Source organism: Filicampus tigris, chromosome 17 (genome assembly GCF_054856515.1).
Source record: "Filicampus tigris isolate MCC_2025a chromosome 17, RoL_Ftig_1.0, whole genome shotgun sequence".
Taxonomy (NCBI): Eukaryota; Metazoa; Chordata; class Actinopteri; order Syngnathiformes; family Syngnathidae; genus Filicampus; species Filicampus tigris.
In genome coordinates this window covers 16,519,562-16,533,200 of record NC_141233.1, presented here as the reverse complement: position 1 = coordinate 16,533,200, position 13,639 = coordinate 16,519,562, and the positions used below count along the sequence as shown (strand labels likewise).

The window sequence follows — 13,639 nt, the reverse complement described above, 5'->3', positions numbered from 1 at the left end:
ACAACTAGATAGGACCAAGGTGGGGCGCAACATTGCCAGCGCCGCCACGTCAATCGGCGACAGCCGCGAGTGACGTCGGCTCGGCGGTGGGACGCTCGTCAGTTTCACAGCTCTCAGCTGACAATTTTGGTAGTTGAGACGATCAGAAAACGGCGGCGATAAGAAGTCACTTCACTTTTGAGAGCACAACGCACAGAAAGAGCTGATTAGCAGAACCTCGGCGTGAAAGACGACCGTATCCTATACAGAGCCAGGGAGACACGACACGCTCTTTGGCTAATGCTTTATTCTGCTTAGCCTTCTTTTTTCACGATCTGATGACCCGGCATGATTAGGTCACGTGCGACTCATTTATAAAATAGTAATGTGTAGCTTACTATAAGTTAGCTTACTATAAAATGGTAATATGCATCCCTACCCCTTTTGCACCAGACCCAAATCTTAATTCGGATAGGCGCTGAGAAAAGAAAAAGAAAGAAAACTGGCCGCTAGACAATGTTGCTCTCCAATATGGGCTCGCAATCGGCGATGCGGCGGAAGCCGAGCCGGCTGAGGTCCAGCGTGGTGAAGCCGCCGTCCAGGATGAGCTCGGCCACGGCGCGGCCCACGGCCGGCGAGTGCTGCAGGCCGTGGCCGCTGAAGCCCGTGGCGAAGTACATGTTGCAGACCAGCGGGTGCGCGCCCACGATGCCGTTCTGGTCCAACGTGTTGTAATCGTAGTAGCCCGCCCACGCGCTCCTCACCTGCACGCAAGCCACAGCAAAGCGCAAAACGCTCGCAAAGGCTTCTCGGCTGGATTTCGGCACTCCTTTGTTGGAGCCGACTTTTCAGTAACGGAGCGGAACCTCCGAAGCGGAGCATGATCCATGGAGGTGACGTTGTTTACGCTTACCTTCAGTTTTTCAAAAGCGGGAACGCGGTGCGCCAATTGGGGCCAAATCTTCTCCTGGAAGAACTGGTGGTCCACATCCAGGTTAGCGACATCCGGCTCCTCTCCCTGACGCAACATAAGAGCACGGATTTGGATTTGGGGCACGGGTCCTTGAGACCTTATCCTGTTTCCTGCCATCATATAGACATGTCCTCCCAATTTCTTTTTGATCTGTAAAATCGATTGAGAAAGAATATTTTCTTTGCTTCCAACCCAAATGGCTGACTTCCTGTTTAATTTGGTGCATCCTGACATGATAGACAAGTCCCACCAATTTTGTGTGACACTAGTGCCGGGGGCTCATTTTTTCCAACTTTACGGGGGAACGGACTGAAGCAATGTGTCCAAAAATGGCTGCTTTTATACCAAAATGGCTGACTTCCTGTTCAATGTGGGTCATGGGTCCTTGAGACCTTTTTGCGTGTCCTGTTACAATCGACACGTGCGCCCATTTTTGCGCCCCACGGTGAAACGGGTGTCAGGGCTTTCATTTTTCAAACTACTTCCTGGCCAAAGAGGAAACGGTTTGAGTAAGTTGTCCAAACCTGGTCGGGCGACCTGCCGGCGATGTAGTTCCCTCCGAGCCCCTCCCTCCTGAAGTAAACGCCCGAGTGGTCGATGAGGAAGGGCGTGTCCAGTCCGGGACCTTCGGGACAGTGGAAGACGTAGATGAACCTGAAAGGCATTCAAAGCGTCACAACTCGCCAAAACGGGCCATTGACACAAGTGAAACTTTTTGGTACCTTTTCCTCGGTTCCACCGGCACCGGGATTCCCGCCAGGGTGTCCTTGGGTCCGAATCCCATTCCCAGCATGTGGGCCAGTTTTGCCGAGAAGGCGCCGGCTGCGTTCACCACAATGGCGCACTCCACCGGCTGGTACTCCAAACTGCGAGGCATCCGCACCTGACCAGCCCCCCCCCCCCCACCCCGCCGCCAAACAATTGTAAGGAACATACGAGGAACAGCAGCTAATAAAGCAGATTTTCAGCAAGCGTTTTTTTACGGGAAAATCCGGATTTCGACTTGCGCGCTGCCAGTGTAGTCCAATTTGGTCGGAATGAAGCTCCTCACTTCACTTTATGTAGTTCATTGGCACAAAGATGCCACAAAATGGTGCCAAAGCACTACTTGTCAAAACGCTGCTCCTCAACTGACTCCAACATTGTTCCTCGGCGCAAGGATACCACAAAGAGGGCGGAAAAGCACAATTCTTGTCTAAGTGATACTTCTCAACTACATTCAACAGAGTTCCTCAACCCCCCGGATGGCGCCAATACACTACTTTTGTCTAAATAAAGCTGAGTTCAAGGTAGTTTCTTGGCACCAAAGCAAAACATCATTCAACTACTATTTGTCCTGAGTGCAAAAACGTGAATGACGGAGGATGGTAAAAAAATAAAAAATAAATACAAAAAAATCTGAATATGTGACTCCGCCGCTCACTTGTACAGATTTGATCCTGCGCAACTCCAAACGTTCGCCGTCCTCCGTCGTGGCTTCGTTGCGGGAATATCGGAAACCTGGCAAAGGGACACGACGTCATCGCGCGTTGACACCGACGTGTGGCTAACGTGTCGTCGATGTGTTGCAGCGAGTGTTTCTCCACCGGTGACTTCTCCGCAACACTGGATGACGCCCATGGAGACGGCCTTCCTCCTCAGGGCGCTGAGCAAACTCCACGGGTCGAACCAGCCCTCGTTCTCCACACCTCAACGAACGCACGCACGTTAGGACCGGTCAGTTTGCTCCAACTTTGCACACTCGGACATCGAGTCAAAGCCTTTCAGACATACGCAAACGCTTTGTCACTTTTTCCTTACGTTGAGTAAATAATTCATAACAATTAAATAATTGAGTAAAAAAATACGCAAGGGCTATTTTTTTACATTTAATGTAGATAATATATGAGCAAGTCAATGAATGGTAGTCAATGAACAGTTTCAAAAACTATATATATGTTATATTTACGAAAGGAATTTAATGTAACAATTAGACTTAAAGGACACTTAAACTTGCGTTTATTAAAATAACTGAATACAAAAAAAACAGTCAGTGAAAAATACTACAAAAATAATTCATGGCACATGAATGATTAGTGGCTATTACAAATAGTAATTTTATAATCATTAAAATAATTTAGCACATAAATATTGAATGGATATTTTCCAGATCTAAATAATGGGATTAAATACACAAGTGACGGACATTTTAAAAGATGTTGAGCATTTCCACAAGAGAAAACGTTGTGGCAATAGCTGCGCTCACCATACGAAGCAAGCGCCACGTCTTGCGTGTTCACCCAGGGAAATTTCTCTCGGAGTTGCGTCGGCGACAGAAGAGACACTTGCGCTCCGGCAGCCCTGCCGCAAGGCAAACGCGTGACAAGCGGCCCGACATGTGCGGGACATCGACCGCAAGCGGAGAGCCCACCCGCCCACCTCTGCGTCTTGTAATTCTCCTCCATGACGTGCGCCCCCTTGTGGCTGGCCAGGAACAAGTACCCCGCCTGGTTGAAGTGCACGTCCACCGAGTCGTCGTTCAGCACGCCCAAGTGCTCCTGAGGAAAGGGACTCACGTTTACTTGCTTGCTTGCTTGACTCAACCGAGCGGCTCGCTTGGCCGACCTACGTTGATGTTCCTCAGGAAGTTGGCCGTCGCCATGGAGAGGTGGATGTTCTCCGGCATGGAGAACTGCTGGCGGATGCCCCCGGCCGACAACACCGACGACGCCTGCGAGTACTGACGCCCGAGTACAAGAAACAACAAGTCATGCTTCCATTGTTTCAACTGAAAGACTTTGATCGATTATCATTAGAAGTCGTATTTATTTTGGATTTAAAGTGTCAAGCATATTTTACATGAGTCCTTCAAAACTTTCTCTCGGCAACACCGTTCCAACACACACCATGAAGTTGGCACAAAGATGACACGGGATGCGCCAAAGCCGGACTGTTGTGTCAATGATGCCCCTCAATCCACTTCAACATAGTTTTCTTGGCAAAAAGATGGTGCAAAGCACTACTTTTGTCTCAATGCTCCTCGACTCGTTTCAACATAGTTACTAGGCACAAAGGCAAGACAGGATGGCGCCAAAGCAATGCTTTTGTACTCACGCCACCCATATTCACCCTGATTTAAAATGTAATTATCTTGTTATTGGCTATCTTGATATCATTTTCACAACAAACAGCCTTTAAAAATCAGGTAGTCGCTAAAATGTCCCGAAAGTTCGACATCAAATCTCATACATTGCAATACTGTAATTAAAAAAAATGTAGAGTATTATAATTTCGGGCTATTACATCACGAATTGGCATTTGAATGACGCTTAAGCAAATCTATCGAGTTTCCTAAATGTTGTCGTGTAGCAGTGAGAGAAGCTGGCAATTCACCTGCAATCCGACTTGCACTCACCGTCGTGTCCTTCTCGACCACGATGACTTTGAGGCCCCCGCGGATCCCCTCCTTCTTCTTGAGCCAGTAGGCCACGGACCAGCCCACCACGCCGCCGCCCACGATCACGATGTCGGTCCTCTCCGGCGGCAGGTTGGGGCTGATCTCCAGCGGGCTCCAGGCGCTGCCCGGCAGAGCGTTTGCCACCTTCTTCCTCGTGGCGGCCAACTTGGCCTCCAGATCTGCCAGGAAAATTGAGACATTTTAGCAATACTTCGGTTTGAGGTCAAACTACAAACCGTGAGCATTTCACTTGAGTGCGTTCCTTAATGTTACGGAGGTGCCCTTTAATTCGGCGTAATTTGAAACTCTGTCCCATTCGAATTTTAACGCCCCCCTCCCCTCTTCTGTTTGTGCCAACAAGAGACGGTGCCCTACCTTTAAAGAAGTCATTCCGCAGCAGCCTCCCGGTGCTCAGGCTCCGGCGGGACGGTACGAGTCCGCACGGCCACCGGTGGTGCGGTGCGACCCGTCTGGAGGTAAGCGGAACCCGGAGCGTCGGCACATTTGCACGCAGGCTGCGCCACGTTGACATCGCGTTGCCTTAGTTAGCTCACACGCTGAAGGGATGCTTGCAAATGGACCACCAACATACTTTGGGTGCAGCGAAAATGTGCAATTTGGCAGCAGCGAGACAACCCCTGAGGAAATTCTACGGAGTATTCCCCATGTTAAACCAAGCATGTGGGCTGTCTTCAAAATAAAAGCATAATTTGAGTTGTCCCCTCTCTCTGTATCGATATTTCGGTGAAAGACTCCGACTTTTAAAATGAAATTAATTTCAAAACATCTAAGTAAGACACCTAACCTAGGAAAGATGATCCAAAGTAAACAATATTTATTTCAAAAAGACACACGCAACTCAAATGCTTAACAATCCTTTGAAAGGATTGCCACGGAACTGCGTGAGTGCTTCCGCAAGCTTCAGCTCACGCGTGATGACCGTGGTCATGTGACTGTAATTGACCAATCAGGTACAGCAAAAGCCGGTTCTTATGTGACCACACTTGACGGAGGTGACTTCAGACATACACGGGGGCAGCCAACTATATTACTAATTTTAGCGAAGGATGTGTGTTGGATGTGTGGTTTCTACCACTTTATCATCACGTAGAAGAAAGTATTACGCTTTTACTAGATGATTAGGTCCAAAATTGGAGGCGGCGATTGAATTAGAGCAAAAGCAATTCCCGTGTAAGGCGAGAGGGGGCAGCAGAGAGCTGGCCATTATAAGCTGTCCAAGGAGCTGGTCCAAAATGAAAGTCTTTCCAGTTTATTAGGCGCACCTGCACAAATGGGTCCAATGATTAGAGGCAGCTGTCATTTCGTTTGTATGGTGCATCAGCAGCGTTTTGATTTTGCCCCCTTTTCTAGTTTTTGAAAGAAATCTTCTAACCCTAAAAATATGAATCCGTGTCACATTAGTCTGTGATGAAATGCATTTATTGTTTTATTTCTTAAAATACTTTAAGAAATAATTTGATTGGACATTTTTCTTTTATTAGCAGTTTTGATGATTGGCTGGGAAAAAGGACATGGGGTCCTACGACCTTATAATGGCATAAATGTAATATTACGTATTCTATACATTCCCAATTGAAGTTTCAAGAACTTTTAGTCTTGGTACTTGTATTACCTCGAACTTTAGAAAGTTCCAATCGGATATTTCCAGAGCTGCAGACCCAAAGGTTCCTGGACGTCTCGAAAGTGCTACCCCACTCTTCTTTTGGCCCGGATGAAATACGTGAGTAGCATGCGCCTTGTCATCACGAGCGTGTATCTCGGTGAACCGGTCCAAAAATAGGACGGCAGGCTGAGTCGCGTTCTCCTTGGTGGAGACGGGCAGCGTCCGTCCTCTCGTCCTCAGTCTTCTTCTCCACCCACTCGTTCCCCAGGTAGGATTGCGCCGTTCCGAGCCATGCTTGGAGAAGGACGACACCGCTTGAAAGAAAGAAAAAAACAAAACAAAAAAAAAACAGTCATAGACAAATGATGGCCGATGGTGCCCTGCACAGACGCTCAAGTGTGAACGACGCTAAGAAGACACATCTGTCAATATTTTACATCATCCCAAATGTCACATTGGGATGCCGCTCCAGCGCCTCGGCACACCTTTTACACTTGGCGCACACACACGCGCGGTTGCGTGAAGCCGTCTGGCAGCAGGAGATAACGCCAGCGCCTCACCGCCGAAACCGCAGCCGGGTGGCGCTGGCGGCAGGAAGTCAAGGTAACACCAAGAGCCTTTGACTCAAGGAAGGCCTTCAAATATCTTTTTTTTTTTTTGTGAATCCATCCATTGTTATTGGCTGCAAAACTCACCTGTTAATTGTTTTTGTGCTCATTTCAAAGCCATGTCTGATTAAAAAAAAAAATATTGTTTGGCGCCATCTCAGTGCCAAACATCAATGTTGAAGTGAGGCCAGGGTTTTTTATTTACTCAGGCCATAGCTTTGGCGAATAAAACACGGGTTTTGCTACCCTCCTGTGGTATCCAAAGGCCATTACATAAAAAAGTGGGGCCATCAATTGCGGCTTTTCACTATTTTCTGTAAAAACTGTAAATAGGAAGCAGGGAACAAGATGTGGGTGCTGTTGTTGTTTTGTATATTAAAGGGGGCAACCCAAACATATTTTTTTCAAGAATATGTTCCCAGCAGGCCCACTAGTTGAAACACGGCATTCTGATGAATATTGCGTTTGTGGGATATGAGTTAAGCAGCAAAATCCACCCGTTTTTAGGCATCTCACGGGGCGGCCATTTTGTCACTTCTGTTGAAAATGGCCGCCCCCTGAGATGCCTAAAAACGGGTGGATTAACTCTTATTCCACAAACGCAATATTCGTTTCAGCTAGCGGGCTTGCATAGAACATATTCTCGAAAAAAATATGCTTGGGTTGACTTTGTTAATATTTCTTTTGAACACGGCACCGCCGTGTATTTCATTTTATTTCATTTACGTACCCTACTTTGTAACCCTAACCGTTGTTTGAAACCCTACTTTGAAACCCCAACTCCAGTTTGACACCCTCAATTGAAATCCTATAGTTCAACGCCCTCATTTGAAACCTAATCCTAGTTTAAAACTGTACTTTGAAACCCAATAAGCCTAATCCATGATCAAAACAGATGCTTATTTGTTGCATTTTATAATCATCCCCCCCAAAAAAGTCGTATAAAACAATTGAGTGAAATCAAATGCTGGCATTTGCCCGTATCCAATCGCCTCCTTGGCACTAAGCGGAGCAAAAGCTGCACCGTCGGCAGCGTGCACGGAAGCGAAAAGCCAGCCGGCCGGCTGACAGGCATTGATGACTCGGACTTGCAATGCGGACGCTTAAGCACATTTCTGCAGGCTTTGGCCCTGAAACGACCGACGTAACGTCGGCGCCCGAGGCGGTCGAGAACAAAGAAAGAAAACGTGGGCCGTGGCTGGCGCACAAATAACAAATAAGTAAGCGCAAAAGATGAAAGGCTTGGCCTTCATATCCTGCCCAGCCCACTGAGGATGCTAAAAAATGGCGGCGGCGCCACTCAATGAAAAGAGCTCATTAGCATAGCAAAAGCTGCTGCGGTGGGCTAAAAATGTCACTTTAGTCCTCGCCTCTGAAATCAGCACAAATGCAGGAAGATGGAAAGCGTGCGTGCACATACAAACACACACGCAGATTAGCGGCCATATTGACATGATTGCTTAGTCACACCCTTCAGCCGCCATTAGGGCGAAAAAAAGTCCGGCGTGGACAAACGCTAACGTTGCACATTACTGCGTGCGCATGAAAGCGAGCGGTGACTTCCAAACATGGATTGCAGCAGTGGGCGGAGCCCGGGAGGTCGTTCCTGACGCGGTGACACTTTAATACTCCAAGCCTTGTATTTCGGGGGGGGGGGGGGTGTTTGTTATTGCTTTCACAATCAAATGCTGCGCACTTGCAAAAAAATCCCATTTGACGCTCGGTTTCACCGCCCGCCACTGAAACTGAGGCCAATCTTTCCACACGTCGACATTTGCCAGAGATGAGAGCCGCACAATCTAGAGCCAAATCCAATTGGACTGTGGAGCCTTTCGTCATGCGCCGCATACTGAAAGCCACCACCGACTTCAAGTTCCACGGACGAGACGCTTGAGGGACGCTAGCGCCTTGACTTACAAGTTCGATTCAGTCCGCGACCAAGTTTGGAACTCGATGGCTAAAAAACAGTGCATTAACTCTTATTCCGCAAACGCAATATTTATCAGAATGCTCTGTTTCAACTAGTGGCCTTGCATAGTACATATCCATGAAAAATAAATGTTTGAGTTGACTTCCCCTCTAATGTTGACGTTTGGTCGTTGACCTTTTTTTTTTTTTTTTTCCCTGCCAAATCCTTGAGATGACACAAATTGTCAGTCGCATTTCCACGGAAGAATATCTTTTCCATTTTTTTGGCAAGTCAAGGGCCGGCGTGTGGAAGGCGAGCAGCCGGCGGTCGCAATGCCGTCATTTCTTATTCATTGCATTTGTCCACCTTTTCTTCGCGAGTGCGCCGGCCGGCCCGCCGACCTTCCGTCCGGGTGCGCGCGGCGGGATGTCGCTTTGACGGCCAAGGACGCAATCAACGCATTTGCAGCTAATAGTGCAATTGGATTGTTTGGCCTCTGCTTTGTGCCCCGAGTGGCAAAAATAAAAAAAGAAGAAAAAAAAAAAATGGACGTCGAGGAGAGCAAGAATTAGCGAAAGAGGAAGACGTTGTGCTCTCCTCTCAGCTTTCCTTTATTTGCATCCTGATTGGCTCGGCTGTCAGATAAGGCGCAAAGAGCCTCGTGGGTGGGGCTAATTACCTGACCCCTCCTCAGACCAGAGTCTGTCTGTGTGTGTGTGCGTGTAATTGGAATTTTATGAGATTGAACTCCGATGCATATCTAATGGTTTTTCAATTGCGTTTCTACGTGACAGTTTAACATTCTGCCGCGCGGCACATTCACTTATTTTCGATTGGTCTGCTGGTTAGCCACGGTGAGTCGATCGAGTCTGGTGGCTCGTGTGCTGATTCTTGTTCAAGCGTTTTCTTTCTTTCGATCATCAACAACCTGACCTGGTTAGTCAGTTCGGTATCTTTCTCTGGAATCGGTGACGTCTATTTCCTAGTTCGTTCGGTTCCTTTTTTCGGGGCCTCAAGCTAACCTAGACTGTTGGGTAGTAAGCCAATAAGTTAGTGATGAAGTCTGCGAACAAGTCAGGTCGTTCGTTAACTGGTTAGGTAGGTAATATGTTCATGCATCCATTGGTGGAGGAGTACGCGGTTAGTGAGTGTGTTAGCTTCCAGAAATTCCCTTCGAATCAATAAAAGTATCAACCTAACTTAGCCTTAACTAAATTACTTATTTAGTTATGTAGCGAGTGAATGAGTTAATAACCTTTCAGAATTTCCAACAGGATCGAAAAGGGATCCGCCTGAGCTAGTGATTATCGAGGTCGATAGCTAGTGGCTTAGTTAGCTTCCAGAATAGATTTGAATGTCAGCAATTATTTCCCTAACCTAGTTAATAGTTAGGCAATACATTACTACTGTGCGTTCATTCGTTAGTCTGCCAGTTAGTTAGTTGCTTAGTCCTCAGAATTTGGGATCAACTTACCTACCCCAATCCCTCACCTACACAGTTAATCAATTAGGTAGGTATTAAGTTGGTCAGTTAATTAAGTCGGCAAATAAGTCAAGTGGCGAGTGCCATCTTTGCTAGTTACTTTCCAGAAATGTATTTACCCAAACCTATCCTAGTCTGTCAGTTGGGTAACAATTTGTTTAGTTTGTGATTAAGTGAGCTGGCTATAGTATTAGTTAGTGGGTTGGTTGGTTGGTTAGTTTCCGGAATTGGCTTTGAGATCCATAAAGCCTGCGTTGGTCAGTGAGTTGGCGAGCCGCGAAGTGGGCGCCGCCGATTTCGAAGCGCAAGCGCAGCGCCGCGACGTCCTCGGCGCGTCCTCCTCGGGTGGTTGTCACGGCGACCACTCGCCCGGCTCGTTTATGCGCCTCGAAAGAAAATCAAAGGCCGGCCGCGCGCTCATTGTTGCTTACCGACGGGTCGGCCGAGGACGGCCAGCCATCAATTTTAATTAGCCTTGCAGCCTCCCAGGTCATACCCGACTAATGGGGGGGCTGAAGTGCGACGCCCCCACACCCCCCCCCCACGTTCAAAAAAAAAAAAAATCTTGTTATATATTCCCAGTGTTGCCTCTTCAGGACCTTCACCGTGGTGGAACTTTGCGGGGTGTGCTGCGGCTAATGAGACTCCAAAAGGGGGGGGGGGGGGGGGGGCGAGATGTTGCCATGGCGATAGAGGAACCAGGCTGGGTCAGAGCGCAAGCTTTTGATGTCAACTCTTTGGACGCGACTGTCTTCCACCTGCGGCGCCGGGACGGGAACGAAGACGAGGTTCCTTTGAGGCTGGCAATCTTCTGTCAACTTGTGGCGATTGCTGGCCTGTGCGCCGTGTCCGACTCATGTCCTCGATCACCTTCGACTCTTTCAAACGTTTACTTGGGCGCCATTTTGATTTAGCGCAAATCAAAATGTTTTTTTTTTTTTTGTTTTTTTTTTTGATAGAGTCATTCTTGATCCATGCAAAATTCATTGTTGTTTTTTGCCGTGTCCAACGCCGCAACGGTTTTGAGCAACGGGGCCAAGGGCTCTTCCGTGGGAAATGCCGCCTTTCCGCGGAAGTCACGCCGCTTGCGTCAACTTTTGGAGGCGCCTCCGTCTTGGAAAGCGGCTCAGGCGGCTGATGAAATGTCCACCGTGGAGGGGGGGGGGGGGGGGGGAATCTTGTTTAAATGTCCGCCGCCATCAATCGCCTTTTACGGCAGAGGAATTAGCTCCGGGACTATTTTTAGAATCAATCATGTTGTTTTTTTTTTTTCTTCTTTTTCTACCGCGCACACACACACACACACACGCGCACACGCGCAGCGACTGGTGTGTGCGTGTTTGCGAATGCAAACGGCTCCCAGGAGAAAGCGAGCTCATGCAAAGCCGCTCGTGGACTCCTTCCGTTTATTGATACGCAGGCTGACCGTAATTGGCTATTGATTATCATGCGCGTGATTCACCGCTAACAGCCATCGGGGGGCTCACTCTTCACAAATGACTTTTTCCCCCACGCGATTCATTCCCCCCCTCCTCCCCCTCCTCTGCGCATCTGACCCGCTGCGACGGCGTCGCTCATCCGTCTCGGCGTGTATGAGTTGGCGTTCCTCATGAGCGACTGTCGGCGTCGAAACGCGCCGGCGCCGATGGATTGGGGGCGGGATGCGCAGCGGGGACGACGGCGGCCCCGACGACGACGACGGCGGCGGCTAGGCGCGACGTTTCTTTTCGAGTGGCGTCCGCAGGGCGGCAAAAGTGGAGTTTGTGTTGAAATGGCACGTTTTGGTTTTCACCTTTTTTGTGGACTAGTCGAACGGCCGCCTCGGGCAATCTTTTTCATCGATTTTAGGCCGGACGCGGAGATCGGCATTGGCCGGATCTCACGCGAGTGAGACCGCCCTCCCCGAAGCGGCGAATGACCTTTTACTAGCCGTGGGGCTCCGCGGGCGCTTCATCAATTGTGTTATCCATCACTTGACCTCATGACCTCCCCCTTTTGATTCCGTCAATCGGAATAAACCGGGAGATCACTTTGGAAAGTGCACCGCATGTAAAGGCTCAGAAACTTTCCTGGGTTATAAATGATTTCCCTGATAGCACATAGCGTGTAATTCGTGGCAATGTGACCTTTGAGAATGGTAATGTCACCTCCGGAGTCCCGCAGGGATCGATGCTCGGTCCCGTGGCGTTCAGCCGCCGCTGTCTACGCTGCCACGGTCTGTTCTGCCGCCGTACATGTCGTCATCGTCCCGTCGTTCCGTCTGTGCGCTGCGTTGTCCTTTTGCTTGCAGGGCCTGGTTTTGGGAATGGGCGGAGCTTTCTGTGCACAGCGGTTCTCCGAGTAAACGAGCGGGTTCCGAAGCACCGGCCAAGCAGGAGCCGGACGCCCGAATGTTGTGTCCCGGTTGCCATCGCCGTTGTCCACTTCCGTGTGTTGTTGTCGTTGCTTTGCTACGTTTGGCTTCCAACATTCTTTTTTTCCACTTTACGCCCGCGAATGTACGTCTGTTCATCCGTTGGTCGTATTTGCTAAACTCGAGCGGTTGAGATTGCACTCCTTCCGGGTATCTTTGTTGTTCTTTACCAGTCTTGGAAAAGTTGAGGCCTTTTCTCGTTGACGTGGCCTCTCCTTTTGCGGCTCCTCCTTTTGATCCTACCGGACCCGGGCACCCGTTGAGGTTGGAGGAAAAACCCAAAAGTCGCTCAGCAAAACAATCGAGGCGATCTTTCGGACTGCTTTTAACCGCTGACGGTGGGCGGAGCTCGGCGGCACGAAGCAGCAAAACCTCCCGGCTGGGCTCCGCGAGCTCTGATCTCAAAAGTGTTTATCAAGACGAGACGTTCCATCCTGACCTACATACCTCCCACACAAACACTCTCTTCCTGCGGCCCGGCCTGCGGATTGTAAACATGGCAGGCGACAGCGAAAGCGTCGCCGCCGCGTGCCAGGCAGACACTGAACGCGGCGCCAAAATCAATCGCCAACGACCAATGAGCGAGAGGATGACATTTGGCTGTTGCGCGATGACCAGGACAGGATTGAGTGGGAGAAAGGACAATATGTATTTTCAACGATGGCTGAGGGAGATCAAATCAGAAACTTTTGACGATTTTTTTTTCGGGGTGAGGGACCATTTTTGACAATTCCAAGTTACAAACTGTCGCTTGGTCGACTTTTTGCCTCGTGTCGCGAGTCCAAATTTGCGTTACAAAGTAGATGGAGTCAAGCGACGACGTTCGCCGTAGTTGTGCGGTTGTGCCACCGATTGCTGTTTGCGATTCAGGCGCCGGTGTTGTCGATTATTGACCATCTGAGCCCGAAAGATTTGAATTTAGTGACCGAGCCGTTTGCGGTAAAAGCGCCAGCTCAAAATCCGACACGGGTAAAGTACAGAGCTAGTGCAAAAAATAAAAAAATAAATGAAAGTAATAGGGACGTAACAATTTACTCAGGCCCTGATTCGATTTTCATTTCACAATTTTTTTTCTAATCCGATTTTTTTTTTTTTTTTTAAATAGCTACCATGCTCGTCATGTGTTACAGCATCCATCCACAAAGGCAATACGCAATGATGTTTGGCGCAATCGCATAATTTGATCTACACATTGAAAATGTGCTACGCATGTG

At 48.8% G+C, this 13,639-nt stretch overlaps 2 protein-coding genes and 1 long non-coding RNA gene across 6 annotated transcripts in view; 2 read left to right on the top strand and 1 right to left on the bottom strand.

Annotated features, from left to right (window-relative positions):
* The window catches only part of vps37d (VPS37D subunit of ESCRT-I), a 32,914-nt gene extending 27,812 nt beyond the window's left edge, over window positions 1-5,102 (top strand). The window contains exons 6-7 of one of the 2 annotated variants that reach the window (XR_015081933.1): window positions 2,524-2,668; window positions 4,750-5,102. The gene's annotated coding sequence lies outside the window, so the exon portion shown is untranslated. Of the gene's footprint in view, window positions 1-2,523; window positions 4,643-4,749 lie in introns of both variants that reach the window. The other variant, XR_015081934.1, reaches the window with a different exon arrangement.
* Window positions 269-5,294, bottom strand: foxred1 (FAD-dependent oxidoreductase domain containing 1). 3 transcript variants are annotated; one of them, XM_086013506.1, is made up of 11 exons: window positions 4,764-5,293; window positions 4,347-4,567; window positions 3,561-3,671; window positions 3,371-3,489; window positions 3,198-3,292; window positions 2,539-2,640; window positions 2,376-2,452; window positions 1,675-1,835; window positions 1,477-1,606; window positions 893-1,102; window positions 269-743 (listed from the first exon to the last, which is right to left on the bottom strand). In XM_086013506.1, exons 1-11 carry the CDS (start codon window positions 4,918-4,920, stop codon window positions 489-491), a joined length of 1,638 nt encoding a protein of 545 aa, XP_085869632.1. In that variant the 5' UTR covers window positions 4,921-5,293; the 3' UTR covers window positions 269-488. The 3 variants fall into 3 exon arrangements, 2 of the variants coding, with proteins under 2 accessions (XP_085869632.1, XP_085869633.1); XM_086013507.1 differs by having other exon boundaries at window positions 893-997; window positions 4,764-5,291; XR_015081932.1 differs by having other exon boundaries at window positions 597-743; window positions 3,557-3,671; window positions 4,764-5,294.
* Window positions 5,295-5,407: 113 nt separating this feature from the next.
* Window positions 5,408-6,866, top strand: LOC147133755 (uncharacterized). The gene is made up of 3 exons (XR_015081935.1): window positions 5,408-5,952; window positions 6,058-6,129; window positions 6,281-6,866. It is a non-coding gene; the product is annotated as an uncharacterized LOC147133755 (long non-coding RNA).
* Window positions 6,867-13,639: the final 6,773 nt, after the last annotated feature.